General features: G+C 48.0%; 1 protein-coding gene across 4 annotated transcripts; it reads right to left on the bottom strand.

Moving 5' to 3' along the window:
• Position 1: 1 nt before the first annotated feature.
• Positions 2-27862, bottom strand: SERPINB6 (serpin family B member 6). 4 transcript variants are annotated; one of them, XM_072813808.1, is made up of 7 exons: positions 27722-27862; positions 10859-11030; positions 8873-9019; positions 5236-5353; positions 4015-4157; positions 689-844; positions 2-516 (listed from the first exon to the last, which is right to left on the bottom strand). In XM_072813808.1, the coding sequence occupies exons 2-7, from the start codon at positions 11021-11023 to the stop codon at positions 112-114; spliced, it is 1134 nt and encodes a 377-aa protein (XP_072669909.1). In that variant the 5' UTR covers positions 11024-11030; positions 27722-27862; the 3' UTR covers positions 2-111. The 4 variants fall into 4 exon arrangements, with proteins under 4 accessions (XP_072669909.1, XP_072669911.1, XP_072669908.1 ...); XM_072813810.1 differs by lacking the exon at positions 27722-27862 and adding an exon at positions 27384-27481; XM_072813807.1 differs by lacking the exon at positions 27722-27862 and adding an exon at positions 27344-27437.
• Between the last annotated feature and the right edge of the window lie 138 nt (positions 27863-28000).

Raw genomic sequence — 28000 nt, 5'->3', positions numbered from 1 at the left:
GTTTCACAACTAGGCCTTTTATTTCGGATTGTCGCCCGGGTCACCTGGCACGACAGGCTCGGGGTGAGGGCATGAGCAGGAGAGGGGAGGGCTGCGCGCCGGGCGCGCTCCTCACGGGGACGAGAAGCGGCCGCAGAACAGGACGCTGCGGCTCTTGCTGTGCTGGATGAAGAACAGGAAGGGGCGGTCGGCGCAGAACCGGGGCACGATCCTCGCGCAGCGCAGCATCATGACGGCCGCGCTGGCGGCCGCGGCCTCCGTCCCCTCCTCGTTGACCTCCACGAAGGACTTGTGCACCACCTTGGACAGGTACAGGTCTCCCCTGGACGACATCCCCGAGAAGTCGGCCTTGCTCTGCTCGAAGGCGTCGGTCATGCCCAGGCTGCAGAGGACGGCCTTCATGTCGTACTCCTCCTCCAGCTTAAACCTCGGCAGGAAGACCTCCACCTCTTCCTCGTCCAGCATGTCTGGCCTCGTCCACTCCGTGAACTTCTCGTAAGTGAGTTCTGTCTCCACCTAGGACAAGGGAGTCGCACCCTTTTAGGTCTGGAGGGTGCCGCCCCGCGGAGCCCTCTCTGGGCGGTAGGGGACGAGGGGCAGGAGGGGATGTCATGCTAGCCCTAGACGCAGCCCCCGACCCCACCCCGGGCCCTGCCGCCACCGCGCCACCGCGCCTGGCGCTCCTTACCGTCTCCAAACTGACGTTTTCATCTGGAAGCATGATGATCATGTTCAGCTCTCTGCCCACATAGGGAAGCACCAGAATTTTGGTGAATATTTCTCCTATATAGGTCATTTGAAAGGTAGATTTTTTAAACATCATTTGCACGGGCTTCTTCTCATTCTATAAAGGAAACAGATAAACGTGAAGCTGAAACAAGACTCGGTGGACACGCCGGACAAATCACCAGAAGTGGCCGCCGCGGGTTCAACACCCACTTCCTTGGCTTCCAGGGTACCACATGGGTCCCCCTCTTCTGCTAGTCCACCCTCCTTGCCTCGAACCCAAACTCTGGGGGTACTCGGTGCCTGCTTCTTGGTGAGCTCAATTTTGTGACTTTATTTTTTTTTTTTTAAGATTTTATCTATCTACTCATGAGAGAGAGCAAGAGGCAGAGACCCAGGCCGAGGGAGAAGCAGGCTCCATGCAGGGAGCCCGACGTGGGACTCGATCCCGGGACCCCGGGGTCACACCCTGAGCCAAAGGCAGATGCTCCACCGCTGAGCCACCCAGGTGTCCCCAATAATGTGACTTTAAACAGAATCCCCAAATTTATATTTCTAGCCTTCTAGGCTTGCCCAGATAGGTCACGCTCCCATTGATCTTCCTGCATATCTGGCACCTGCATTTGGACACTAAAGAGACCTCCAACGTCACACGTCACACTGGGCTCCTGACAGTCCCTTCCAAGTCTGCTCCATCTACAACTTTCCCCATCTCAGGTGATGGCAACGCCATTCATCCCATTGCCAAAACCTCTGTGGAGTATCCCTGACTCTGGACTTTCACGCCACAACGGACTCAATAGCAAACCATATCGGCAAGACGTTCGAAATATTAACATAAATGGGATCAAGCCAGTCTTTGGTCGAACACCTCTCTGCGGCTCCCCCTCTACTCCAAGGGAGTAAAAAAGCTGAAGTCCTTAGGGGGCCTACGACGGTGACAAGAGCTCGTCCCCGTGCCCTCGGCTCCCGTCCGTCTCTGCCTGTCTGCTCTAGTCACAGGGGCCCCCGATGGTTCCAGGGCAAACCCAGCCTGCTCCATGTCTGCCCGATGAGCCCGAGCCCAGAACCTGGACGGCACACGCCCTGGCGTCGCTGTGCTCCTTGCTCGGTGAGGGCCACAACCTGAAACTGCACCCCAGCCACGGGCTGCATCCTTCCTCCGTGACTCCGGTTTTCCCACGTGTGCTCACTGTCTCGCCCCAGGAAGACGAGAGGGGTGTGCACTGGCTTTGCCCACACCGCAACAGCCCCGTGCCTGGCCCTCCACCAGCATCTGCCGAATAAAGGGATGGACCCCTGAAGCACCAGGAGACCCAAAGGACCAGGCGAAGTGAACACATCTTACTGGGAGAAGAATGCATTTGTCCCCAGTGTGTCCCAGCGAGGCGGGAAAAGCACAGTAAGGACGGGGAGCACATCCCAGCCAACAGCCCTCCTGGGCCGCTGACTTGTGTGGAGTCTAAGACCTACGACTGTTGCGACGGGGCAGCACGTGAGTCGGTGTCATAAATGGAAGACACTTCTGTTTCTTTTCACCTGTGCCCTCCAAGGTGAGCCTGCACCGGCCTCAGCCACACCTGCCTCCTCCTCCCTCAGCGCCCTGTCCACCTCCAGGGCCAGCCATCAGCGCGCTATTCCTCTAACAGGCCAGACAGAAAATATTTTCAGCTGTATGGACCATACGGTTTGTGTCCCATCTACTCGACCCTGTGGTTATAGCATAAAATACATAAATCAGCACGGCTGTGCTCAACACCGACTGCGCTTTTTGCCTTTCTCCACTGGAGAGATTAGGAAGCCAGCTGGAAGTCCCCACCTCCCTGCAGCCAGCAGCAGCCACACGACATAATTGGGGCCTGCGAGATACAGAAGGCAGGTTTCTCTCTGAATAAGAGGTCAGAGCCCCGAAGGAGGCGAGGCGGCGTTTGCTGTCACCCTTCGTCCTTTCCCTTCCTCCCGCCCGCATGGGAGGTGGGGGCGGGCAGTGCTGTGAGTGTGGCCAGGGCACAAGGCCGTGTGCCAGGCACGGAAGACAGCTGCTTCCCAGGCAGCCCCACTCTCTGCCCACCTGCCCGCAGGCCTCTGAGAGGGGAGATGAACTTTCTATAAATCAGGCCCTAAGACACACCTTGTTAAAAATTAATTTCAAGGAGAGAAATAATCTCCCTGGGGTGAAAACAGGGCCGTTCGTTTCACAATAAAGCTCAAAGGGAAATAGATTTCTTGAGAGACTGGAAGTTCAGGCTCATGTCTTCTTAGAAGATCTAAGTCATGGTCAACGATCAAGAATAGGCTGCAATTGGTCTAATTTGTCTACTCAGATATATGTGCAAAAACCTCTAAAATGAAAAGTAAAAAAAAAAAAAAAAAAAGGGAAAGAATACACTAAATTCAGTGACAGAAAAGATATAAAACCACCAGCAGATAGTATCTTCAAGGCTGGAGATACTCTGCTTGCTGTCTACCCTACATACATGTCCTTCTGTTTGTTTGTTTGTTTTTTAATTTTTAAGATTTTATTTATTTATTCATGAGAGACAGAGAGAGAGAGAGGCAGAGACACAGGCAGAGGGAGAAGCAGGCTCCATGCAGGGAGCCCGACGTGGGACTCGACCCCAGGTCTCCAGGATCACGCCCTGGGCTGAAGGCAGCGCTAAACCGCTGAGCCACCCGGGCTGCCCTGTTTGCTTGTTTTTAAACCAAACTGAGTGTTTGCTATCCTTATTATCCAAAGAAGACTGCAGACAGACGTCCCTGCAGGGGGGGCTTCCAGACGCTGCTGGGAAGGAAGGGCACACAGGTACTGCTGGGAACGTAGAGAAACAGGGACAAATGGGCAGGATCCAGCTATACAATAAGCCTCATACATCATACTCTGCAGTTTAAACCTCAAACGCTCAGGAGGCCAAGAGAGCCCTTCCGCCTGACAACTGACACAGGATGTGTGATAAGACAGAACACCTGGCAACAGTCTGGCAGGGGACTGGGGAGCCCGATGAGGAGGCACACCGGGGAGCCTGGCTACTGGCACCCAAGGCCGTGTAGGAAGTACATTACTCCTTCGTCATTCCAAAATATTCACCTTGCTGGATTTTTTTTTTTAAGATTTTATTTATTTATTCATGAGAGACATGCAGAGAGAGAGAGAGAGAGGCAGAGACACAGGCAGAGGGAGAAGCAGCCTCCACACGGGGAGCCTGATGTGGGACTCGATCCCGGGTCCCCAGGATCACACCCCCGGCTGAAGGCGATGCTAAACCGCTGAGCCACCCGGGCTGCCCATACCTTGCTGACTTTAAATGGCCTCTCCGTGGTCTGCTCTTTGTTAAACTGTTTATCCCAGTTTCCTTTGAAATAGATGGCATTCACGAGAATCAGATTAGTCCCTGGGTCAACTGAACCTGGAGACAGCAGGTCCACAATTTTACCTGAAAAGTAGAATGAAAGAACCAGTGAGCTGAAAGGACTTCCCCACGGCTGGAGAGAGGCAAACACCCCGTGATCTCGCTCTTGTGTGGAATCTAAGTAACAAAACAAACGAGGGAGGAGGGTGGGGAGGGAGAGACAAAGCGAGAAAGGAGAAACGCACTCTTAACTCTAGAGAACAAACTGGTGGTGACCAGAGGGGGCCTTGGCAGGGGAGGGGTGAGCGAGGTGAAGGGGACTCAGGAGGGCCCTCACCCTGAGGAGCACGGAGGACGGTGCGGAGGGGCTGAGGCACTATCTTGTGTATCCCAAGCTAATACAACGCTGTAAGCTGACTCACTGGCTTTTAAATTTAGGAAAGACATTTCCTGAGGCATGCGTCAGGCACAATATTTAAATTGGGCCATCCTCTTGTGAGGTAGATAAGAGGAGTTCGGTGTCCCCAGATATAACCACGTAGGGGGACTCTGGTCCTTAAAACAACAGCAGCACCAGAGCCTCTATTAGAAAAGCCCTGAAAAGAGCAATAGCATCACTTGAGCAAAACCTGAAGTGCGTGGTAAACTCGCCACAAGTGAGACCGAGAGGAATGCGTGGTGCCCGTGACCAAAGAGAGGAATCTGAGGGAGCGTCAGGAAGCTGAGAGGCAGCAGAGAGTGCCCAGAAGAGCTCAAACTCTGAGCCGCAGGACGACGAGGGCTCCGCCGGGTGCCCCACAATCACGCGCGGTGGTCGGCGCAGTGCAAGCAATGCTGGGCGGCGGGCGGCGGAAGGCCCGGATCTGTCCTCCTCTTTACGGAGTTTGTGAAAAGACAGACTATGTGTTAACGCCAGGGCCACCAGGACAGATTGTTCTAGAAGAGGCGTATGGATTACTGAGAGGCCTCACAGACTCGTTAAGGACAAGAGGGAAGAGCTAGAGAAAGTGGGCCCAGGCTGGCGATACGTCAGAGGCAGAGTCTGGGCGCTGCGTTCCTCGGAGAGAGGCGTCAGCCCCGTTTAGGTGTCGGTGGCCTTGTGAAGGGGCGGCCGGCGAGGCCGGGGGGACACTCTGAGGACAGAGCCACCGCGCGTCTTCACCTTCCGTCCTTCCGGCCACCCAGCGGTTGATGTGTTCCCTGGACTGCTCGCAGGCACTCAAGAAGTCGAGCTCTTCCATCTCGGCTTGGTAGAATGTTCGGCAGGAATCCTTGAAAGACTAGGAGAGAGAGCGCACCGTGACCACCCGGCCCCCGGCTGCTGCTGAGCCACACCGGCAGTCAGGCAGCGCAACCGGGCACGAGCATGGGGAGAGCATGGGGAGAGCCTGGGGAGCCCACCGAAAGCCCGCTGTCTCACTCTCCAGCCACAGTTAACCCTAGCTTGTGGCCCAAGTGACGCAGGGGTCCGACCCAAACAGACCGCAGGCGCTGCCGGATTTTCTGGGGGCCGAGCAGCACACCAGGGAGGCAAGTGCAGATGCACTGGGCTGCGCTGGGCCGCGCTGGGCCGCGCTGGGCCGCGCTGGGCCACACAGGCCGACACTCCCGGGCCAGGCCAGCCAGGCGCCCCTGGGGAACATTTTAGATGGGCCACACACAGCTGTTCAGCACTTGGCACATGGCCGGGGCCACTGAGGAACTGAGTTCTGTGCTGTGACTCGATTACCCCCATGGCAAGGCAACAGATACGTGTGCCTAGTGCCTACGGGTCTGGATGGCTTTACCCTAGAGGGCCAGCGACTTCAAAAAGAGGTCGAAACCACGTCCTGTTAATACAGTCTATGAAATGGTGATGATGTCATTGGATACGTACATCATGCCACATGAAAGCAAAAAACCTTATAGAAAAGTTAACGGACTAAAAAAAAAAAAAAAAGAAAAAAAGAAAAGTTAACGGACTGAAAGAACTAATTTGTGGCCAGCACGCTACAGGATGGCTTCTCGATCCTTCTTTTGAACAGCTTACGGCTAGGTATTTAACTCCCCTTTTCAGGACCGGTTTTCTATTACAGGATTTCACGTTTCTGCTTCAAGATAGCATTGGGAGAGGTAATGTGGCACAGCAGCTACCAACGCAGGTCCTGCAACCTGTTAGCCATGTGACCTTAAAACAAAACAAAGAAAGTCACAGTTTCTCTAAGCTTTCCTGTCTTCCCCTGTACGTGAGGATGCAGCATTCCCCTGAGGACCAGGGGAGTGAGTTCTCTAGAGCGCCACTGAGGTCTCAGCGTGTTGCAGACACTGTACCAGGTGGTCCAGGGGCCGCATTTCACTGAGCCCCCGTGTAGTCTCTGCTCTGCCATCTTTGCTGCTGTCCTGTTGCTCCAAGCCGCTGAAAATTTTTGAGTCTTTCAATGTAAGAAAATACTCTGGAGGCAACCCGGGCCCTCATGTATTAAAATAAAGTGTCACACCCCTGGGTGATTTCTACGACTTCTGAACACATTTGAAAAAAAATAACTTCTTGCTATTTAAGGTACCACTTGATAAGCAATGACTAATCAAACTGAAGGGATATCTCATTATACACTGACTGGTATTGGATTCTTGGAACAGTAAATTAATAAGAAATAACTGAGAAACATTTGTAATCCCTTTATCTTCTATTTCGATATCAAAAGAGATTTGAAACACCAATGCTTTTCTTAAAGTATCCACCCTAAAAGATAGAAGATTAAAGATAATCAACCACTCGTTCTTTGTGTTTACTGGAAATTTCGTTCTTCTTTATACCAAAGGCTTATGGAAAGATGGCAACTGCCTAAGGCTGATAAGACACGCTGTGACAAAAAAAAAAAAAATGACACCGTGGTGAACAAATCTTGCCAATGTTTGACCTCATGCTTGACTACATTTACTTTACTCCAATTATTTTAAGACAACTTGAGTCTGAAACAAGTTTAGAAAATAATGAACAGGCAGCCCCGGTGGCACAGCGGTTTAGCGCCACCTGCAGCCTAGGACGTGATCCTGGAAACCCTGGATCCAATCCCACGTTAGGCTCTCTGCATGGTGCCTGCTTCTCCCTCTGCCTGTGTCTCTGCCTCTCTGTGTGTGTGTCTCTATGAATAAATAAATTTTTAAAAAATGTTAAAAAAAAAGAAAAGAATGAACAAAATCATGATAGAATAAGATTGATACCCCAAACACAGAACTCAAAAATCAGTAAGAAAAAGATATATAGCCCAATAAAAAGTGTGCAAAGGAAATACTTAGAAAAGATAAAAAATGATCATTAAACATAAGGAAAGTTGTTCGACAGAACATGAGAGACTCCTAACCCTAGGAAACGAACAAGGGGTAGTGGAAGGGGAGGTGGGCGGGGGGGATGGGGTGACTGGGTGATGGGCACTGAGGGGGGCACTTGACAGGATGAGCACTGGGTGTTGTGCTGTATGTTGGCAAATCGAAGTCCAATAAAAAAAATATACAGAAAAATAAATAAATAAATTCAAGCCCCACATTGGGTATAAGGGATTGCTTAAAAATAAAAGCTTAAAAAACATATAAATAAATAAATAAATAATAATACAAAAAGGAAAGTTGTCCGATCTCACTAATAGTCAAAATGTAAGAGGTTAACCACACGCAGCATTGATGATGGCGAGTGGAAGTAAACGCTCTGCTAACATCCCTGGAGAGAATGGAAGTAGCCACAGCATTTTGGACAATCTGGCAATACTGCCTACAACTTCAAAGCTTCACTCCTTTCCTCCCTCCTACGAACCCACATTGGAGCAGCACGTACATCGGCACAGGTCACATATGGTAATATTCACTGTCTAAATGCCCCTCGATGGGGGGAGTGATGGACTTTGTGCATTTCCGGACACCCAGACTCCGGAATAGCAGATGACAGTTAAACAGAGGTAGACCCCCGATATCCAGAGAATTTAAGACACGGTGCTGGGTGAAAAAAAAAAAAATCACAAAACAACATTATGGCATATGATGTCGTGCAGAGAAAACCCCCACCACACAGATTTCTGCACGAACAGGGGATACAGGCCAAGTCTACAATGGGAGGGATGAGGTGTGGAAGAGGTTGTGAGGACTCTCGCTTTGTCTGTTTTACTTATGTTTTTATACAACAGGAATATACTCATTACTTAACAGAAATACGCTCACATATTACTTGAGTAGTTTTTGAAAAACGAAAAAGAAAAGCATGAAAGCACTATGAATAAAGAGAACCAGTATAATTAGACAAATAGCTTTGTGAAAATTCTGCAGCAGAGAAAAACAATAAAAATACACATGTAAAAAGTCAAACAAGTATCGCAGTGCATTAAAAAAATTATTAGTGTGTGTGAAATGACAATTAGAAATATTCATTTTGATCTCTTGTTTCAGTCCAGTCATCTTTTTTTTTTTTTTTTTTTTTTTTTTGAGTTTTATTTTTAAGTAGCCTCTGCACCCAACCTCTGGGGCTTGAACTCCCAACTCCCAGATCAGAGTCCCATGCTCTTCTGACTGAGCCAGCCAGGTGCCCCTGGCCCAACTCACCTTGAATTGTGTCTGGTCCATGTCAGCTCTTTTTATAATTGGCTCCTTTAAGCTTCCCAAAAATCTGGACAGTATTTGTTATAAGGTTCATTTCACAAAAGGTAAAATTGAAACCGGGCTCGAGGGAGCATGAGGTCAGCGAGAGGACGCCCGGGCTTCAGCCACCCGCAGGACCCGCCTGCCCTGGCCCCAGGGCCCCTCACTGGGCGAGCGGGACTCAGCGGACTCACCGAGAGGAAACCGCAGGTCTTCTCCCCGAAGAGCCTGTTGGCAGTTCTCAGCAAGTACCGCGCCTCGGCGCTGTTGACTTCGTTGAGAAGCGCCTGGAAGCCCTGGTGGACATCACCGCCTCCGCCGCTTTTACTTAAGGAAAGTGTCTGAAACCCAAAACAGAACGTGCCCTGAATTCGGGGAGTGGACGCGACAGTGCGCTCGGCCTCGAACCGCACAGATCCAGCTCAAAAGCTTCAAACAACTCAAGACTGAAAGCACTTCCCACGGGGAGTCGGGCCGGAGCCCGGAGCCCACCCGGAGGCCGCTGCCCTTGCCCACCCCGCGCCGTGTGCTCGTGTGTGTCGCGTGTCGCCTCTGCACCTCTGCGCGGTCGGCTGCAACCAGGCCCCGTCTCCGCAACCTCAGGCCACTCTCCCCGCGTGGGGTGCAGCGGGAGCCACGCGGTTCTGGGCCTGGGCCTCAGCGGGCCGGGCCGCTCCATGCACTGCCCTGGCCCCAGCCAGCGGGATGTGGGGAAGCCCAGGCTCCGCAGGTGGAAGCCTCGAAGCCTCACGGAGAGGCCTGGAGAGCTGACACGGCGGGGGTGGGGGGTGGGGGACAACCTGCCGGAGAACAGAGGCCCGGGACACGTGAGAGGCCCTCCGGGATCGTGATGATCTCAGCTGGCGCCACGTGGGTCAGACCACGGGATCTGAGAAACAGTCTTTGTTATTTCCGGCCACGAAGCGTGGGACGCCTTGTTCTGCGGCCGTTGATGCTCCTGAACATCCTAAGGACGCTGTCGGCCAGCAAGCGGGGTGTAAGCGGAGAGACAGAAACCCCAAACTAGACGAAACGACTCTGCTGACACCTTGATCTCAGACTTCCAGCCTCCAGAACTGTGAGGAAATATCTTTCTGTTGTTTGGGCCACTCGGTCTGTTACCTTGCTCTGGCGGCCCGAGCAGACTGGGACATCCAGTCTGGATGGGACATTTTCGAAGAGAGTGTCCCAAAACTCCACACCCAGGAGCCATACCAAGGAACTTCACAGCCCTGTTCCTCCTGGACTTCAAGCCCGAGCCCGGCCCCATGATGGGATGAGACTCTGGGGTCTTGGGATGGCATGAGTGTACCTCACCTGCTGGGGGCTTGGAATCATTAGGGGCCAGAGGGTGGACTATGGCAGTCCTCAGTGGCCCCAGTGAGCCATACCCGCAGCCCCCGTCTTGGGCTGACTCTGGGCTCGGCCACATGACTGGCGTGAGCCAGTGGCACATTCGCAGACATGATATAACAGAGGCTTGATAAACATTTGTGCATTTAAGTTGGTCTTCCTGGAAGCTGGGTACCATCCCGTAAGGAAGCCAGGCTACGCTGCCAAGGAGACACCCCGTGGAGGCCTAGTGGCAAAGGCCACACGGAAGAGGCCAAGATCCCACACCAGTGATCCAGCTGGGGCCAAGCAGAGCAGAAGCATCACCTGACACACCAAGAGTCTCGCACCAGTCAACTGTCATCTCAAGCTACTAAGTTTTAGGGTACTGGTTAGTCAACAACAAACAACTGAAATGCTACTGAAGACATTTTTGGTGGACCGGTGCCATTCTAAGAGGATCTTACACTTATAGGAGAAAATTGAAATAAAAATCTCTAACAACTGAAAGCAAATGACAATATCCAAAGACTATCACACAACGCAGCACGGACCCGTGCAACCGTATCCCTACTCACAAACTCAAACTCAGGCATCAACCACCGTCAGGGTGGTGACATCACTCATTCTCCGGGATGGAGCACACCACTTCCTCCCTAACAGAGCCGAGGCACCGCTCCAGGTGCTTGCTCACCCGGGCCCAACCTGTCACCTGGCAACTCTGTCCCCATCCTGCAACGCCAGCAGAGGGATCTGTCGGGAGCAAACCTTGGCTGTGAAAGTGCAAGACCAGCTCAACCGATAAATTAATAGTATCTACTGTTGTCCAGAAACATCCGGGCACGTACCTGGGACATCTGGGCTGCAGTGTTTCCCTTTGCGCCCATGAAGACCATGGACAGGGCAGAGGAGATGCTCATGGGTGAGAAGAACACATTTTTCGAGCCGTCTTCCCCCAGCTTTTTCAGAAGACTTATGGCAAAGGTGCCATTTGCCTCCGAAAGAGTATCCATGGTGAGCCTGAAAGAATGGTTTTAAGATCAGTATCACATTCCAAAATAAATGGATAAATAGTCAAATAAAATCAGTTTTGCATAAATAGGGGCTTCCACGCTGACTATATACCACTCTGTTATCGACAGTTACCACTTTGGTTCGGTGGGGAAATAGGGATGTACACAAAACTCTCTTTCTTTAGGGGCCCCTCAAAATTATTTTGCGTGTTTCCAATATTAAGTAAAAAAAAAAAACTGAATAAGGATATTAATAATACAATCCTGTTATGTGGGGGAGAAAGGCAGGGGGACTGACACCTGTACGCTTGGCTGCGAAAACAGAGGAAGCGTGGAAGGTTACGCGCTTGATGCCTTAGTCCAGTTACTCCCTGCGGGTGGGATCAGGAAAGGAGTTATTGGCTTTTGCTTCCATTTCTATACTGTTTGGGGTGCTGTGTGGGCCTATATTTAAAAATCATTCAAAATGATCAGTCCAACCACAAGGTCACGCACAAAAAGGATGGTTGAATGTTTTTATAATGTGGGAAGACCCCATTTTAGGATAACCTGGAGCCTGAAGATAAAAGATAAATCAAACCACCGGCAAAGATGTAGGAGACTCTTAAAACCAAGGACTTCTGACCCTCTGGTTTCCTCTCCTCTGAAACCTCTGCTTGGGTCGACGCGCACACTACGGCCGTGTTCCCCAGACCTCCCACTGACCACAGGCCCAGGCCTCGGCCCCTGTTCTCACAACGAGGGCACATGGCAGCAGGTGCATGCCCACGCCACTCCGACACGGGCCTCCGAGGGCAGGGGTCAGGCTGCACGTGTCGGGCACGGAGGGCCCGTGGCCATGACCCTGGCAGCCTAGGCCGGGTCCGGAACAGGAATACCCTGGGCAGGCAGGGACCGGGTAGGTCCGAGGGTCTTCAGGCAGGTCTCCAGAAAGACCTACTATCACGGAGGTGAAGTGATAAATCCAGGCTGAGAAACCCAATAGCTACGGCTGAACTCAGGCCAAGACGGCCTCTCCACGGCGGCTCTCGATGTCCCTAGAGGAAGGCGCCAGGACGAGCCTGAAGCAGGCCAGGGGCTCCGGTGAGGAGGCAGGAGCCGCAGAGGTGGGGGGCAGACCCGGGAGCAGCGTCTGCGGGCTCCTCTATCTGCACAAGTATCAGCCCCCCCACCCCTCCCCAGGCAGACTGTGCCTTGTACGACGGAGACTGTAGACGTGACTGAAGGAAGGGTCCTGGGGCCTGGGTGGCTCGGTGGGCAGGGGCCTGCCTCCAGCTCGGGTCATGGTCTCCGGGTCCTGGGATCGCCCCGCATCGGGGAGCCTGCTCCTCCCTCTCCCTCCACCAGGGAGGACGCACGCAGGTGCAGGTCCGGCAGGAGAAAGCAGCCCGGAGCTGGCAAGGCGGGGGGGGGGGGGGGGGGCTCTCTTCCCGAGCCTCCTCCGGGAGAGCTGGGCCTGCGGGCCTCCTGGCCTCCAGAAGCCCGAGGGAGTAAACGCACGAGTTCGGGGTAATTTGTTACAAGAGCTGCAGATAAATAATACTGTAAGGGACACATCTGATCAATTTTATTTACCGTCCTTGTTTAGACCTTTTGTTTTCAAATTCTGTTCATTATACAGAAAAGCTGGGGCGCGGGGCCTCCTGGGCTCTCAGACTCCCTGTGCCCGCGGGAAATTGCTACAAGGATAGAACATGCGCGTGACTAAGATTCTTCTCAATACAACTGATTCTTTGATGACCCAGAAATAGCTTCGGGATTTGGGGACACGAACACACACAAAAGGAGCCATTACACGAAACTGATGCAAAGTTATATTGTTTATTTGGATTTTATATCAGCAAATGCTCCCTGCTTACCAATTTTAGAAGAAACAACTGTTAAAGCAGGTCTAACAACGAAGAGCTTGTAAGAGGAGCTACCGCAGGACAAGGAGCACAGTCCCAAGCATTCCTCATACGAGGAAAGGTCAAGACCCAGACAAGTGTCTGTGGGCCACCACTAATCTTCTTCTTGCCTGGGGACAAGCACCTCTGGCTTTGCCCCCAGGTGGCTCCGCCCCGACTGACAGGCTGCACAGCCCCTTCATGAATTAAGAAAGGTGAAAGATTAAAAGAAATTAAATAAAAAAGAAAGAAGAAAGAAATAGAAAGAAAGAAAGAAAGCAAGCAAGCAAGCTGAAAGATAAGTAGTTCCTCAACATAGAGTAGCTCCAGTCTTCTTGTTTCAAATACTGACCCGGAGAAGAACAAGCCAGGACACTCAGAGGAAGAGGCGGGAGTCGGGGGGAGGCGAGGTTTGGGCCCTGGGACTCTGGGACTGGCTCTGGGACTCTGAGTGTGTTACTGGATTTCTGCTCCCTGTATGAGGAAGAGGATGTGCCAGACAATCCGTGTCCCCTCCCCTCGCCAATGCCTACCCATGGTCCACACGAATGCAGAAGCAAGAGCCCGAGCGTGGCTCCCTCTTCAAAGCCCACAGTGAAGTCTAACAGCTTCTATTTCTCGGTCGCAAATGACTGATAGTTATCAAAGGTAAAATTACACCCCCGCCCTATACAAATTGCTAAATAAAAAAGAAAACCTGAAATCTGTGATGCTTCGTAGGCTTATCACAGATAAGCAGGGCAGTCTTAGAGCACAAAGTGTGTTAATCATGAGATACTGAATTGCCCGCTCATAATAAACAACCTTGAAACAAATGGGAAAATGACACTTCCTGATATTTCCTTAATATGACGAGAATTGTCAGCCATCATCATTGATGAGAAAATATTAGAAGCGGTTCCCTTACTTCCCAAACAGAAACAATAACTAAGAACTATATTAAAAAGTTTTAACTTCAGAAAAAAAATAATAAATATCCCTTTTTGAGTCTGTACTACACACTGGGACCTACATTAGCACTTTTTTTTTTTTTTTTTTACATTAGCACTTTTCCTAAAAGACTCTTAAACCTCTCTAAGGCTGGTGGAGAACATGGGCATTTGCAAAGCAAAGGAACTGAGCCTTGGCTCTCTTATCTTGTCCCTGTGGTCACAAGGCTACCCAAGGAGGAGAGGGGAGGCAGGAACCCCGGTCTGCAAGGCTCTGGAGATCACTCTCTGAACACTGACTTCCAAAAACGAAAAGGAGAGGTGGAGAGCCGATTAAAGACACCTGGCCAACAGTGACTAAGATAGTTCCTTCCTATTCTGTGTAAACGATGCTACAAATAGGTACACCGATATTTCCAAAGCACAATTTAGAATTGTATAAAAAATTAAGGAAGCAAGAAAAAAATGTCATTAAATCATTCATATAGCCCGAACCAAATACTGCACGTCTAGGGATTTAAGTAAAGATAAAACCAGAGTCACCGATGCACATACCATGCAAGATGACCCCACAGGTCACTCCTGGCTTCACGCCCCCTCAGAAGAAGAACCTACATCAAGAACAAGGCAGCACTGAGACTCTCCTCGAACATAGGGTACGTGGGGTGAGGCTAAGCAGCCCTGCCCCACGGAGACCAGAACAGACTGCATCGAACGGCTGGGAGAGGCGGCTCCCCCAGGACAGGGCAACCGTGTGGAGAGGTCTTCCCTGAGCCTCTGGTTTCTCTAGTGGGAAGAGAGCACCCGGAGGGGACAACAGCCCTCCCAGCACCGGGCCTGTTTTGCAGGAGTGCCTACTCCGACCTCGCACTACAGAGGCTGCAGGGGATTCTGCGTGGCTCAACCCCTGGGCACCCGCGACGGAGAAGAGCACAGGGCTTGGAACCACCAGCACACGGATCTTGGCAACCAAGGTCATACCTGCAGTGTCCAGGGCGCAATCCCACCAGAGGCTTTATCTGTAGAGCTAAGTCAGGGGTACACTTTGACCCGGGCACACCATGGGGTGGAGATCTGCATGATTCAGATTCGCAAACCAGGAGTCTTGCTGGTCCTAGAGCCCAGTTTGCCCACACCCAGGCAAGATGCTGAGTCACAGCCCCACCCGCTGCGGAGAGTGCCTTCCAGCCCCATCTGACCAGAAGGCCTGGTGACAATCTGTGGAGTTGACACTGTGTGGCCCGGTGGAGCTCGAGCTGAGAGGCAGGCAGCCAGAGCTGATTGGCCCCACAGCAGAGCCAGTACCAGGTACAGAGGCAGAGGTGTAAGCTCACGGAGGACTGAGGGTAGCTCCAGGACGCTCCCAACCAGACAGCCTATTTGGGAAACTGAGAGTAGCTGAGAGCAGCCTTCTCCTTTCCCACCCAGGCAAAGGAGCTGAACCACAGCCCCACCTGCTGTGGACAGGGTCTTCTGGCCCCATATGACCAGAAGGGCTGGAGACAGCCCCTGGGAGCTGTGCAGCCCAGAAGTGTTGAGCCAAGAGAAGAACAGAGCTGAGAAGTTACAGAGCAAAGCCAGTGGTCCTGTTCCGCAGGGAATTTGGGGTGCAGATCAGTTTGAGTTAAGACAACTTGGTAAGAGCCTTACCAAGTCTAGAGCTGCTTCTTGCCACTGCACTGGAAGAGGGAATCTAATTCATTGCCCCACTCATCACTGAGCACAGCCTTCAGCCCATCCAATCGGGGAACCCAAACAGAGCACATGAGCAGCTCAGTGGCCCATTCAACATCCCTACACACAGAGGCACTTGATAGAGAGCACAGCCTGTGGCTTTCCCCATCTGCAGAGTAAAACCTGTGTCCTCACCTGAGTATGGAACTCAGTGCACACTCCGGCCTGATTTAGTCTCCCAAACAATGAATTGTGTATAGGCCCTGGGTTCTGGCCTGCTACCCTGCCAGGGCAGGGAAGTTAATTCAGAGCCCAAATCACAACTGAATAGGGTACTTAGTCCTGACCATCTAGTAAGCCCGACCAGAAAATCTAAGCAACTCTGAGCCCATCCAATAGCCTCACTTAGGTAGAGAACCAAGCCAGTAGTCCTATCTAACTATGCTCAGCCAGTGGCACACTTCACCATCTCCATCTTCAGAGCTCGAACAGTTGCCTCACCCCAAAATAGACCATAATAGCAGACCCCACCTGCCCAAAGACATTAGCAGCAGATGTAACCAGAAATCAAACTGAGCTGACTGGTAAAGAACTGTCTCTGCCAAAACAAATCTGTAAAGTCTAGAAGAGGAACCCCATTAGTTAAATGCATAGATACCAACATAAGGAATCAAGGATCATGAAAAATCAGGTATATGAGACCACCAAAGGAAACTAAAATAGTTCCAAAAGCAGACCTAAAAGAAATGGAGATGTATGAACTGTCATAAAAAGAACTCAGGATAATCCTCTTAAAGTAGTTTAGTGAGCTAAAAGAAAGTGCATACAACTAATCAAAATCAGGAAAACAATGCATGATCAAAATGAGAAGTCTGGCAAGGAAATAACAACCATCAAAAAATCCTAAAAAATTGAAGTCATAGAGTTGAAAGTACAATAACTGAACCAAAGAACTCAACAGTTACAAAAGTAGACTTGGTCATGCAGACAAAAAGAATCGTTGGTCTAGAGGACAGAACATTGGAAATTATTGTTAGAGCAACAAAATGAAAAACAGTGAAGAAAGTCCATGGGAATTATTGGACACAATGAAAAGAAGCAATATTTGCACCATGAGAATTCTAGAGGGAGAAAAGAAACAGAAAGGGACGGAGAGTTTACTTAAAGCAACAATGGCTGGAAACTTCCAAAACCTGGGGAGAGAAATGGATGTCTGCATCCATGAGGCCCAAAGGACCCCAAATAGGTTGAATCTGACTAGGGCTGCACCGAGACACACCATAATTAAATTGTCAAAAGATAAAGACAAAGAAATAATTTTAAGAGTGGCAATAAAAGAGAGAAATTACATATTTATGAGAACCCTAGTAAGACCAGAAACAGATTTCTCAACAAAAACTTTTCAGGCCAAGAGAGGATGGGACGACATTCAAATTTGAAAAACAGCAATAATAACAACAACAACCAAAACCCAAAAACTGTCAACTAAGAATTCTATGCCTGGTGAAGTTCTCCTCCAGAAACAAAGAAGGGATAAAGCCTTTCCCACACAAACAAAAGCTGAGGGATTTCACTGCCACCACACCTGCCTTCCAAGAAATGCAGAAGGGAATTCTCTGAGTAGAAGTAAAAGAACACTAACATAAAAACACAGAAAGGTAGCATAAATCTCACTGGTATGAAAAATATATAGTCATAGATTCTACAACATGGTAATAGTGGTACATAACTCACTTATAACCCTAGTTTAAAAGATAATAACAGGGATCCCTGGGTGGCGCAGCGGTTTAGAGCCTGCCTTTGGCCCAGGGCGCGATCCAAGAGGCCCGGGATCGAATCCCACATCGGGCTCCCGGTGCATGGAGCCTGCTTCTCCCTCTGCCTGTGTCTCTGCCTCTCTCTCTCTCTCTGTGTGACTATCATAAAAAAAAAAAAAAAAAAAAAAAAAAACAAGATAATAACAAAAAAAGACTAATGTAACAAAAAATAACTATAATAACCTGTTATTAGTTACACAACATAAAAAATGTAAGTAACAGCAATAATAATCTATAATGTGAGAGGGAGAAGTAAAAGCATAAACTATATGAATTCTATTGAAGTTATTATCAGTCTGAAATAGGGTTTATAAATTTAAGATATTTTCTGTAATTCTTGTAACCACAGGGGAAACTCTTGTAGTACCTAAACAAAGGAACAGGAGAAAGAAGTAAAAGCACAATGATATCAAAAGACCCCAAAACACAAAAAAAGACAGTAAAAGGATAAAAACAAGTAACAATGGATCTACAAAACAACTAGAAAACAATTAACAAAATGGCAGTTGTAAGTCTTTACCTATCAATAATTACTTTGAATGTAAATGAACTAAATTCTCCAAATGAAAGACACTGAATAGTTGAATCAATTAAAAAAAAAGGGGGGGGGGGAATCCAACAATATGCCCACTACAGGAAACTCACTTTAGCCTTAAAAACACACACAGTCTGAGAGTAAAGGGATGGAAAGGAACATTTCAAAGAATTACCAAAAAAAAAAAAAAAAAAAAAAAAAAGACAGAGGTAGCTATACTTATATTAGACAAAATAGACTTTACAAATGAAAAAAAAAAAAAGACAAAGGAGGTCACTACATAATGATAAAGGCATCAATACATCAAGAAGACATAACAATTATAAATATTTATGCATCCAACATCAGAGCACCTACATATACTAAGCACAACTAATAGAGCTAAATGGAAAAATAAACAGCAATACAATAATAGTTGGAGACTTTAATAGGCCACTCTCAACAATGGGTGGATCATCCACACAGAAAATCAACATGAGAAACAGTGGATATGAACAGCACTATAGACCAAATGGACCTAACAGACATATATAAAACCACAGCAGAGTACACATTCTCCTCGAGTGCACATGGAACATTCTAGGACATACTGTATGTTACGCCACAAAACAAGTCTTACAAATCCAAGAAGACTGAAATCATACCAAGTATCTTTGCTAACTATAGTAGCAGGGAACTACAAATAAATAGAGGAAAACTGGAAAATCTACAAATACATGGAAATTAAACAACACTCTCCTGAACCAATGGATCAAAGAAGAAATTAAACTGTTTCTTGAGACAAATGAAAATGAAAACATAACATACCAGAACTTATTAGATGCAGCAAATGTTGTTCTAAGAAGGTACTTTATAGCAATACATGCTTATGTTGAGAAGAAACATCCCAAATAATCTAACTTTATGCCAGAGGAACAAGAAAAAGAAAAGAAACTGAGTCCAAAGTTAGCAGAAGAAAGGAAACAATAAAGATTAGAGCAGAAATAAATGAAATACAGAAAAGAAAAACAGAAAAGATTAACCAGACTAAGAGTCAGTTCTTTGAAAAAAACAAACAAAATTGAAAAACCCTTAGCTAGACTAACCAAAGGGAAAAAAAGAAAGGACCCAAATCAACAAAATTATAAATAAAAAAAGACATTCCAACTGCTATCACAGAACTTCAAAGGATCATAAAAGGTTACCATGAGCAACTATATACCAATAAATTGGACAATATAGCAGAAATGGAAGAAGTTTAGAAACATAAAACTTACCAAACCTGAATCAGGAAGAAATAGAAAAATCTGAATAGACCAATTACTAGTAAGGAGATCTGAATTAGTAATCAGAAATCTCTCAACAAAGAAAAGCAAAGAAACATAAAGCTTCACTGGTGAATTTCACCAAGCTTTAAAAGAATTAGTGCCAATACTTTTCAAACTCAAAGAGAAGGGAACACTTCTAAACTCATTTTATAGGCCAGCATTATCCTGATACCAAAACCAGAAAAAGGCACCATTAGGAAAGAAAACTACAGAAAACCAACATCCTTGACAAATACAGATGTAATAATTCTCAACAAAATACTAGCAAACTGATTTCAGCAGCACAGTAAAATGATCATTTACCATGATCAGGCCGGCTTTATCGGGCTTTATCCCTGGGATGCAAGGATGGTTCAACATGTGCAAATCCATCAATCAATATGATATAACACATTAACAGAATGAAAGAAAAGAATGATATGATCATCTCAAGAGACGCAGAAAAGGTATTCAACAAAATTTACTGTCCCGTTATGAAAAAAAACTCTTAACAAGTTAGGCATAGAAGGAACATGTCACAACCTAACAAAGGCCAAATATGATAAGCCCATAGCTAACCTCATACTCAAATGGTGAAAGGATAAAAAGCTTTTCTTCTAAAATCAGGAATAAGACAAGGCTGCTCACTCTTACCACTCTTATTTAACAGACTACTCAAAGTCCTAGCTAGAACAATCAGGCAAGAAAAAGAAATAAAAGGTATCAGAATTAGAAAGGAAAAAGTGAAGTTATCTCTATATATAGACATGATTTTACATGCATAAAAAATCCTACAGACTCAACCAAAAACTGTTAGATCTCATCAATGACTTCTTAAAGTTGCAGAACAGAAAATTAATATACAAGAATTAGTAGGATTTACATACACTCTCAATAAAATTTCTTGAAAAATAACAATAGGTATCATTTATAATAGTATTAAACATGATAAAAATACTTAGGAATAAATTTAACTAAGGAGGCAAAAGATGTCTGCTGAAAATCAAAAGACATTGTGAAGAAGGCACAAATTAATGGAAAGCTATCCCATGTTCATGGATTAGAAGAGTTAATACTGTTAAAATGTGAATACTACCAATACCATCTACAGATTTAATTCAACAATTTTTTTTAATATTTATTTATTTATTTACCTACGATAGACACAGAGAGAGAGACAAAGAGGGGCGGGGGCAGGCAGAGACACAGGAGGAGAGAGAAGCAGGCTCCATGCCAGGAGCCTGACGTGGGACTCGATCCCGGGACTCCGGGATCGTGCCCTGGGCCAAAGACAGGCGCCAAACCGCTGAGCCACCCAGGGATCCCCTACAGATTTAATTCAATCCCTATCGAGATTCCAATGGTATTTTTTACAGAAGCTGAAAAAAAAAATTCCTAAAATTTATATAGAACCACAAAAGGCCCTGAATAGCCAAAGAAATCCCAAGGGAAAACAAAGCAGAGGATATCACACTTCCTGATTTCAAGCTATATTATAAAGTCAGTCATCAACAGTATGGTACTGGCATAAAAACTGTCAATAGGCCAATGGAACGGAATCAAGAATCCAGAAATAAACCTGAGCATATACAATCAACTAAGAGTTGACAAGGGAGCCAAGAATATCCAGTGGAGAAAAGAGAGTCTTTTCAATAAATAGTGCTGAGAAAATTGGATATTAACATGTCCAGAATAACTGGATTGGAAACAAGGGTCTGCTGTTCTGTACAACAGGGGACATGTGTGATCCTATACCACCCCTCCACTACAACTTCCTGTGCTGATGGCAATCTTTTGTTTTTGTAAGATTTTATGTATTTGACCCAGAAAGAGAGAGAGCAGAAGCAGGGGGAGCAGCAGAGGGACAGGGAGATGCAGACTCCCCACTGAGCAGAGGCCCAACGTGGGGCTAGATCCCAGGACCCTGGAATTGTGGCCTGAGCCGAAGGCAGGCACTTAACGGACTGAGCCACCCAGGCACCCCAGTAATAGAGGTATTATTTTTTTTTAAGTCATACTAATGTCACAGGCTGTACAAAATTAAGTTGAAAAAAAAGATCTAGGGGCACCTGGGTGGCTCAGCGGTTGAGCATCTGCCTTTGGCTCAGGACCTGATCCTGGAGTCCCGGATCGAGTCCCACATTGGGCTCCCTGCATGGAGCCTGCTCCTCCCTCTGCCTGTGTCTCTGCCTCTCTCTATGTCTCTCATGAACAAATAAAATATTTTTTTTTAAAAAAAGAAAGAAAATAAAAGAAAAAAGATCTAACACTGTAACTTTTAAACGTTACCCATGTAAACTAGGAAGGAAAGTACACACAAGCATAATTTAAAGACAGAGAAATGGGAAGAAAATATTGTACACCAAAAGTTTATGGTAATTTTTATGTTTTTTTTTCTATTTTTCTGCATTTTCACATTTTCTACAACATGCCTCTATTATTTTTAGGGGGCAGGGTTTGCACTTCCTTTCTTTTACTGAACGGTGTTTTTCCTTATGTTAATATTGCCTTTTTCCCTTCATTTCTTTAGTTTTCTATGTAGCAATGCCAACCTTCCCCAGAATGTTCTATACATCAGTCAGATCCTTCCACTGCTTCATTGCTCAGATACGCAGAATCATCAGTCCCCTTCCCCTCACCCACAGTCTCAACTCACTGGTGAGTATAGGCCTTTCACCTTCAAAACGAATTTTCACAGACAGGGAACAACATTCCCCACTAAAATACTTTAATAGCCCGTTCTTCAGCAGTCTAGTTAAAAAAAAAATAAAAAATTCTCAAAGCACATTGTTCACACAGCAAAGAAATTACTGTTCTCAAATATTTACTGGTTATGTTTTAATATATCAGATTTTTAAAATGCTTTTGACATCTTTTAAAGCAAACTTAAAAATTTTTAAAGCAAACCTTAGTAAACATTTAAGCCTTCGTAAGCCTTATAAATCAAGACCTACAAATCCAGTAAGTCCACCTAAGACTTTCAAACAGGTTTAAAAATACACAAAGCTGGGATCCCTGGGTGGCGCAGCGGTTTGGCGCCTGCCTTCGGCCCAGGGCGCGATCCTGGAGACCCGGGATCGAATCCCGCGTCAGGCTTCCGGTGCATGGAGCCTGCTTCTCCCTCTGGCTCTGTCTCTCAGTCTTTCATGAATAAATAAATAAATAAAATCTTTAAAAAAAAAAAAAAAAAAAATACACAAAGCTGTGGTTACAAAACTCATTTCTATATCTGTGCAAAGGTGGGGCGCCTGGGTGGCTCAGCTGGTTAAGCACCTGCCTTTGGCTCGGGGTCCTGAGATGAGTCTGCACTGGGCTCCCTGCTCAGCGGGGAGTCTGTTTCTCCCTCTGCCCCTCCCTCTCCTTGTTCTCATTCTCTTTCTCTTTCTCTCCCCCCTACACACAAATACATAAAATCTAAAAAAAAAAAAAAAGTCTAGCACAAACACGATGGGTTTAATGTATTTTATCTTTGTCCTATCTTCTTAGACGTTTCCTAAGGTGACAGTGATGTGCATTTTAATGGTTCTCTGGGGCTCAACTTTAAGGGACCATCCCCTCCCCACGCCGGGAGCCTGGTTCTTGGTCACTGTGAGCTCAGCACTCACCCTTCTGCTGAACAAGCGCATTCCAGTAGGTGGGGGAGTTCTGAGCTCCGCTTCCCCTTTGCTGGGATTTTACAAGGCCTCTGCCAAACCACCACACTTGTTCCTCATAACCTAAGTATCTTTCCTTAAAATGAAGTTATTATTTGAGTTTTCCTCCATCTGGGTTGTATAACTTGGCTCTAAGTTTAATTTTTAGGCCTTTAGACTGCGCTTGTTTAACCTGGGAACCTGGGATAACAGAGCTGTTTACATGACAATCACAGATGGATCATCGCACAGCACATTTCCTGAAACATTACTGAAATTCTTTTGTGCCTTTTTAAAGCTCATTTTGTCTGCCTCATTGGAAGTTATGGATGGACTCGGGGATTTTTACAAACAATGCATTGGCTGATCTCAGTTTTTTCTTTTTTTTAAATATTTATTCATTCATTCATGAGAGATGCAGAGAGGGAGGCAGAGACACAGGCGGAGGGAGAAGCAGGCCTCATGCAGGGAGCCTGACGTGGGACTCGATCCCGGGACCCCAGGATCATGCGCTGAGCGGAAGGCAGATGCTCAACCGCTGAGCCACCCAGTGTCCCTGATCTCAGTTTTCTTCCTGGTGCTCAAACTGCCATAACTGGGCCAGTGGGGGGTCTGTTTCCATTGGTCACTTTATCTTGACAAGCTGACCGCCAACATCCTAGTTCTTAGCATTCTATCTTGGTTTTTTTTTTCCAGTCCAAAGACATGAGGTGTCTGCCCCTCTCCTGGTTTCTCTTAATGGAGAAGCGTGTAAAGCACAAAATCTGAATCTCCGAAGAGTACGGGGGCCTGGGTGCTGCTGTCTGGACCACACCCGGGCAAAGCCTGGAGCCAGGTTTCCTCTCAAGTCCTTACTACACCTGCTGTAACAGACACGGGCCCATCAGGTTTGCAAACACCTGACTTTCCTCCCGCATGACTGCACCTGCAGGCGTCCATCGGGCCTTCATCGGGGCGCAACCCTTTCAGCCTTCTCTTTCCTCCCGGGCACACGGCTCAAGGGCACACCACGCAGCCCTCCTCCCTGAGAGACCTCTGTGCCGGCGACCTCCTTTGTGTGGGACCCCAAGGTCTTCCTTCCCGGATCCTCTAAGGTGTCACAATGCGTCCTGAAGATGGGCCCGGTTTATTTATTTTGCTGTGAACGTGGTGGGACCTTCCCATCTGCAATCCAAGCCGTCCTTCCTCTCTGGGGAAAATTTTCAAGGCGCTTGTCAGTTCCCTCCAGACTGATTCTGTTCTCCTTTCCTGTACCCCCTATTAGTCAGGTACCAGGACTCTTGGCCTGATCTCAGCAGCTACTGCCTGAGCGTCTTCATGTCATGGCACACACAGGAGAAGGTACTTGGGGACGCCAGGGGGGCTCAGCGGTGGAGCGGCTGCCTTCAGCTCAGGGTGTGACCCCGGGGACCCGGGGGGGTCCCTGCATGGAGTCTGCTTCTCCCTCTGCCTGTGTCTCTGCCTCTTCCTCTGTCTCTCTCATGAATAAATAAAATCTTAAAAAAAAAAAAAAAAGAAAAAGGTCTTTGTATGGTACTTTGGGATGAGCAAGGCTGCTTACTGCAGAGGTAGAAAGCGCTGCTCTGATCTTCCTTCTCTTGCATTTTCCATCATGATGACATCTTGTTCCATCTCTTGGAAGATAAGATGTTCATGACCTTATCTTCTAACATTCTACTGATTTTTTTTCTAATTTCAGTCATTATCTTTTTAGTTTCCAAGGACTTCTCCTTGTTCTCTACTGTTTCTTCTATAGAGCCTTCTGTTGCAGTTCCTTGGAGAACAGCACTACGGTTTCACCCAGTTGTCTTCTGCTCCCGACACCATCTCTCTTTCTCTGGAGTCTTCTCTGTGGTTGTGGCTGGTGTTGGCTTTATTTCACCTACATCTGTTTCGTACGGAGGCCTCTTACACAGGCCTGGCGATCCTGGGGTATCGGTTACATTTCAGAGGAAAACACAAAACAATGTTGGAAATTGTTTACATGGGGGGGGGGTGCGGTCAGCTGGGGGCTGACGCAATGTCATCAAGGGATCAGTCGGTTTTGTTCCTGTTGTCCAGCAAATGGAGGAACCCCCTGGTCTGGCTGCTGGGGTGTTCTGGAAGCATGCCGGGTAGGGGTGGGGAACTTCTACTGGATCTGTAACCCCCTCGTCAGCCCTAGGGCCTAGGGGTCCCTGAGTTTGGGCATCAGACCCTGTATGGGAGAGACCTGATTTCCTGGTGTTCTGACCTCTCTTAGCTGTTTGTTCCCTCTCTCATTTCCCTTGTCCTTTGTTTTTGTTTTGTTTTAAGATTTTATTTATTTATTCATGAGAGACACAGAGAGATAGAGAGAGAGGCAGAAACCCAGGCTCCATGCAGGGAGCCTGATGTGGGACTCGACCCCGGGACTCCAGGATCAGGCCCTGGGCCGAAGGCAGGTGCTAAACCACTGAGCCACCTGGGCTGCCCCATCCTTTGCTTTTAATGCTTTCAAAGCTCTTTGTCATTTTTACCAGGGTCTTATGAGAGAAAGGAACTAAATACAAATGTTCACGAATTTACTAACTACTTTTGTGAATAGAGCAAAATAATATTTTAATGTTTAAAAGCTATTTCTTCGGCTACTATCCAGTTCCTCTCTTGACTGTGAAATAAATGCCCAAGCACTGAATGCTACTTATTGAAATCCTTCTCGTCCTGAAATGTGGATTTGAAAATAAAAATTCACTCATTACATACCACTAATACATAATCATGAAACAATTTTCATGATCACTTTGTAATGATATACAAACTCCTAATAATTATAAAAAGATCAAAGGGATCTTAATCCTAAAAAAAACAAAGAAAAATAAACTCAACTTTAAATAGTTTACCACTCACCACAATATCCCAAATATCAAAGAAAATCATAAACAATCAAGTGAGATTTTTATAGTGTGGGATTTCTATTTTGTTTTAAGGAAGTGCAAGATTTCTTATACATTCGATAAACACGCCAATAACAAGGATGCATATTTCACAGATCACACTGCAAACTCAACACCTGACCCTGGCTTTCCAATTCCCTACCACTTGAGCTTATATAAGATGCCCAAAAATGTCCTTGGCACGCAACACATACATGCACATGCAAAATACATTATATATTTCAAAATTATTTCCTGTTTCAGTAACAGTGTACCTTTAAAAAATAAAAACAATCATGAACGTAAAAACTGTATGAGTTCATGTACGAGTGTGTGTTCAAAACAAGTCTAACAAATCTCTCCTAGCACCATATTTTTCCCTGTTGCATCATCAGTTAACTTTGAGCAATTAATGCTCACAATTGATTGGAGTCAACGGATCAAGTGTTAATTTTTTAAAGTGCCACGATTTGTGCTTCTTGCCTCCTTGGATTAAGGATGCCTTAATTTCCTACAAAAAATAACCATTTAAAGATTGGCTGAATGGAGACTTGGGCTTCTGCTTTGTCCCTACCTTTGTTTTCTGGTGTACTGTGCGTACTTGTGTGTTTTACTTTTCTGAACAGCAGTTCTCCAATCTGCAAACAGGAGATGATTCCTTCTGTTTACAGTTTACTGTGAGGATTAAATAAACTAATGTCAGGCAAGCAGTGGGTATTCAACAAATGGGTAGAATTATACACTATTTCCTTTCTTCTGATGTGTAGGCCTGGTCTCAGGTCAGCAAAGCTTGGAAATGTAAGGTGTGTGTGGTCTTTCTCCAGATCTTAAAACACCTGGTGTGATAGAGGGTGCCCTTAGGATACAGACAGGAAAGAATGGTGATTCCACTCATTCTAATTTCACCGTTATAGATGGAGCTAACTATACCTAATATGCTGACTTGTAATAAAATGCGTTAGATTGGAACTGGTTTCATGTAATTTTAAATAGTTTATGTGGCCAAGTTGACTAATATTGTATCCCTTCTCTGTGATGACTTACAGGAAAGGATACAATCACTCCCAAGGAGTCATGAAATACTGAGTCACACCCCTGTAATACTGATAACAGCTTCGCTCCTGTGAACCACAGTGCCTTTGGATCCAAAGGTCACCTTTGCCCTCTCATCTCCTCTCATCTCACACATGGGTCCTAAACCATACAGGGGGGAAGCCGGACGCCTTCGCAGGTCCCATTCCTGCCGTCAGGCCTAGGAGGCAGAACTGTGGACACTGACCCAGTTCCCACCAGCATCCCCGCATCCACTCCCAGCAGCATGTGACTATTAATTTCCCATACTTCTCTTTCGTAAAACTGAGCTTCATGGGGAGAAAGGGGGTAAAAAGTAACTTACGTGCCAGTTTCATGTTGCACACAAGCCCCAAGTATGATTAAAACCTCTCCCATGTCCTCTTAGCCCTGAAGACACCACGTCTTGCAACATTTTCCCTGAAGGGGAATCTAATAAAAAACACAGAACTAACAGGACCTGGGACGATGCTCACGAGGATCTCAGGCCTACGTTGACCTGCAAAGTCCACGGGGGGGTGGGGGGGCGCGCGCAGGAATCAGACCCACCCCGGCCCCTCTCCCAGCCCCCACCCCGCGGGGTCTGGCGAGGTCACCTGTGGCTCGGCGCGGTCCCCATCGCCCAGCCCCACTCACCACCCGCGCCACTGGCCGCCGCCGCCGGACTCCTCCACGGAACCCGAGCCCCAAGCAAACGGCCGCTCGCCACCCCGCGCAGCCAGGGCTCGGGCACCGCCCCGCCTCCCCACGCGCGCCCGCCCCGGGCCACGCCCCAGCCCCCGCCCCTCCGCAGGCCCCTGCCCCGGTGGCTCCGCCTCGCCTGCAGCACTGGCCCGCCCGAGGCAGAGCCCGGACCCGCGTGGACGCTTGCCCGGCCCCGGAGCGGAGGACGGACCCGCGTGGACGCTTTCCCAGCCCGGAGCCGAGGACGGACCCCTCGGTGCCCGCCGGGGCGGTCCCGCACAGACACGTACCTCCGTGGGTGGGCGCCGCGGTCAGTAGGGACGGCGGAGGCTGGGGCCTCGGGCCTCGGGCCTCGGGCGCCGGCGGGGCGGGGCGGGGCGGGGCGGGGGCGGGGAGGGGAGGGGAGGAGAGGGGCGGGGCGAGCCCAGGGCAGCGTGGTCGCCGAGCTGCGGCGGGGCGGGGCCAGGTGCGTTGCTGGTCCGGGCGAGGGCCAGGTGCGTGCGGGGCGGGGCGAGGGCCAGGTGCGTGCGTGGCGGGGCGAGGGCCAGGTGCGTTGCTGGTCGGGGCGA

Source organism: Canis lupus, chromosome 37 (assembly GCF_048164855.1).
Source record: "Canis lupus baileyi chromosome 37, mCanLup2.hap1, whole genome shotgun sequence".
NCBI lineage: Eukaryota > Metazoa > Chordata > Mammalia > Carnivora > Canidae > Canis > Canis lupus.
The sequence above is the reverse complement of the archived record's forward strand: the minus strand, read 5'-3'. Positions and strand labels throughout refer to the sequence as shown.

Excerpts from the sequence above, each read along its gene's own strand:
- SERPINB6 (XM_072813807.1), bottom strand. The coding sequence starts at position 27,366 with ATGGGGACCGCGCCGAGCCACAG. Across the intron at positions 11,031-27,343 it reads GGGACCGCGCCGAGCCACAG|GCTCACCATGGATACTCTTT; the intron begins GTGACCTCGCCA and ends CCATTCTTTCAG. Across the intron at positions 845-4,014 it reads GGCCATTTAAAGTCAGCAAG|AATGAGAAGAAGCCCGTGCA; the intron begins GTATGGGCAGCC and ends TTTCCTTTATAG.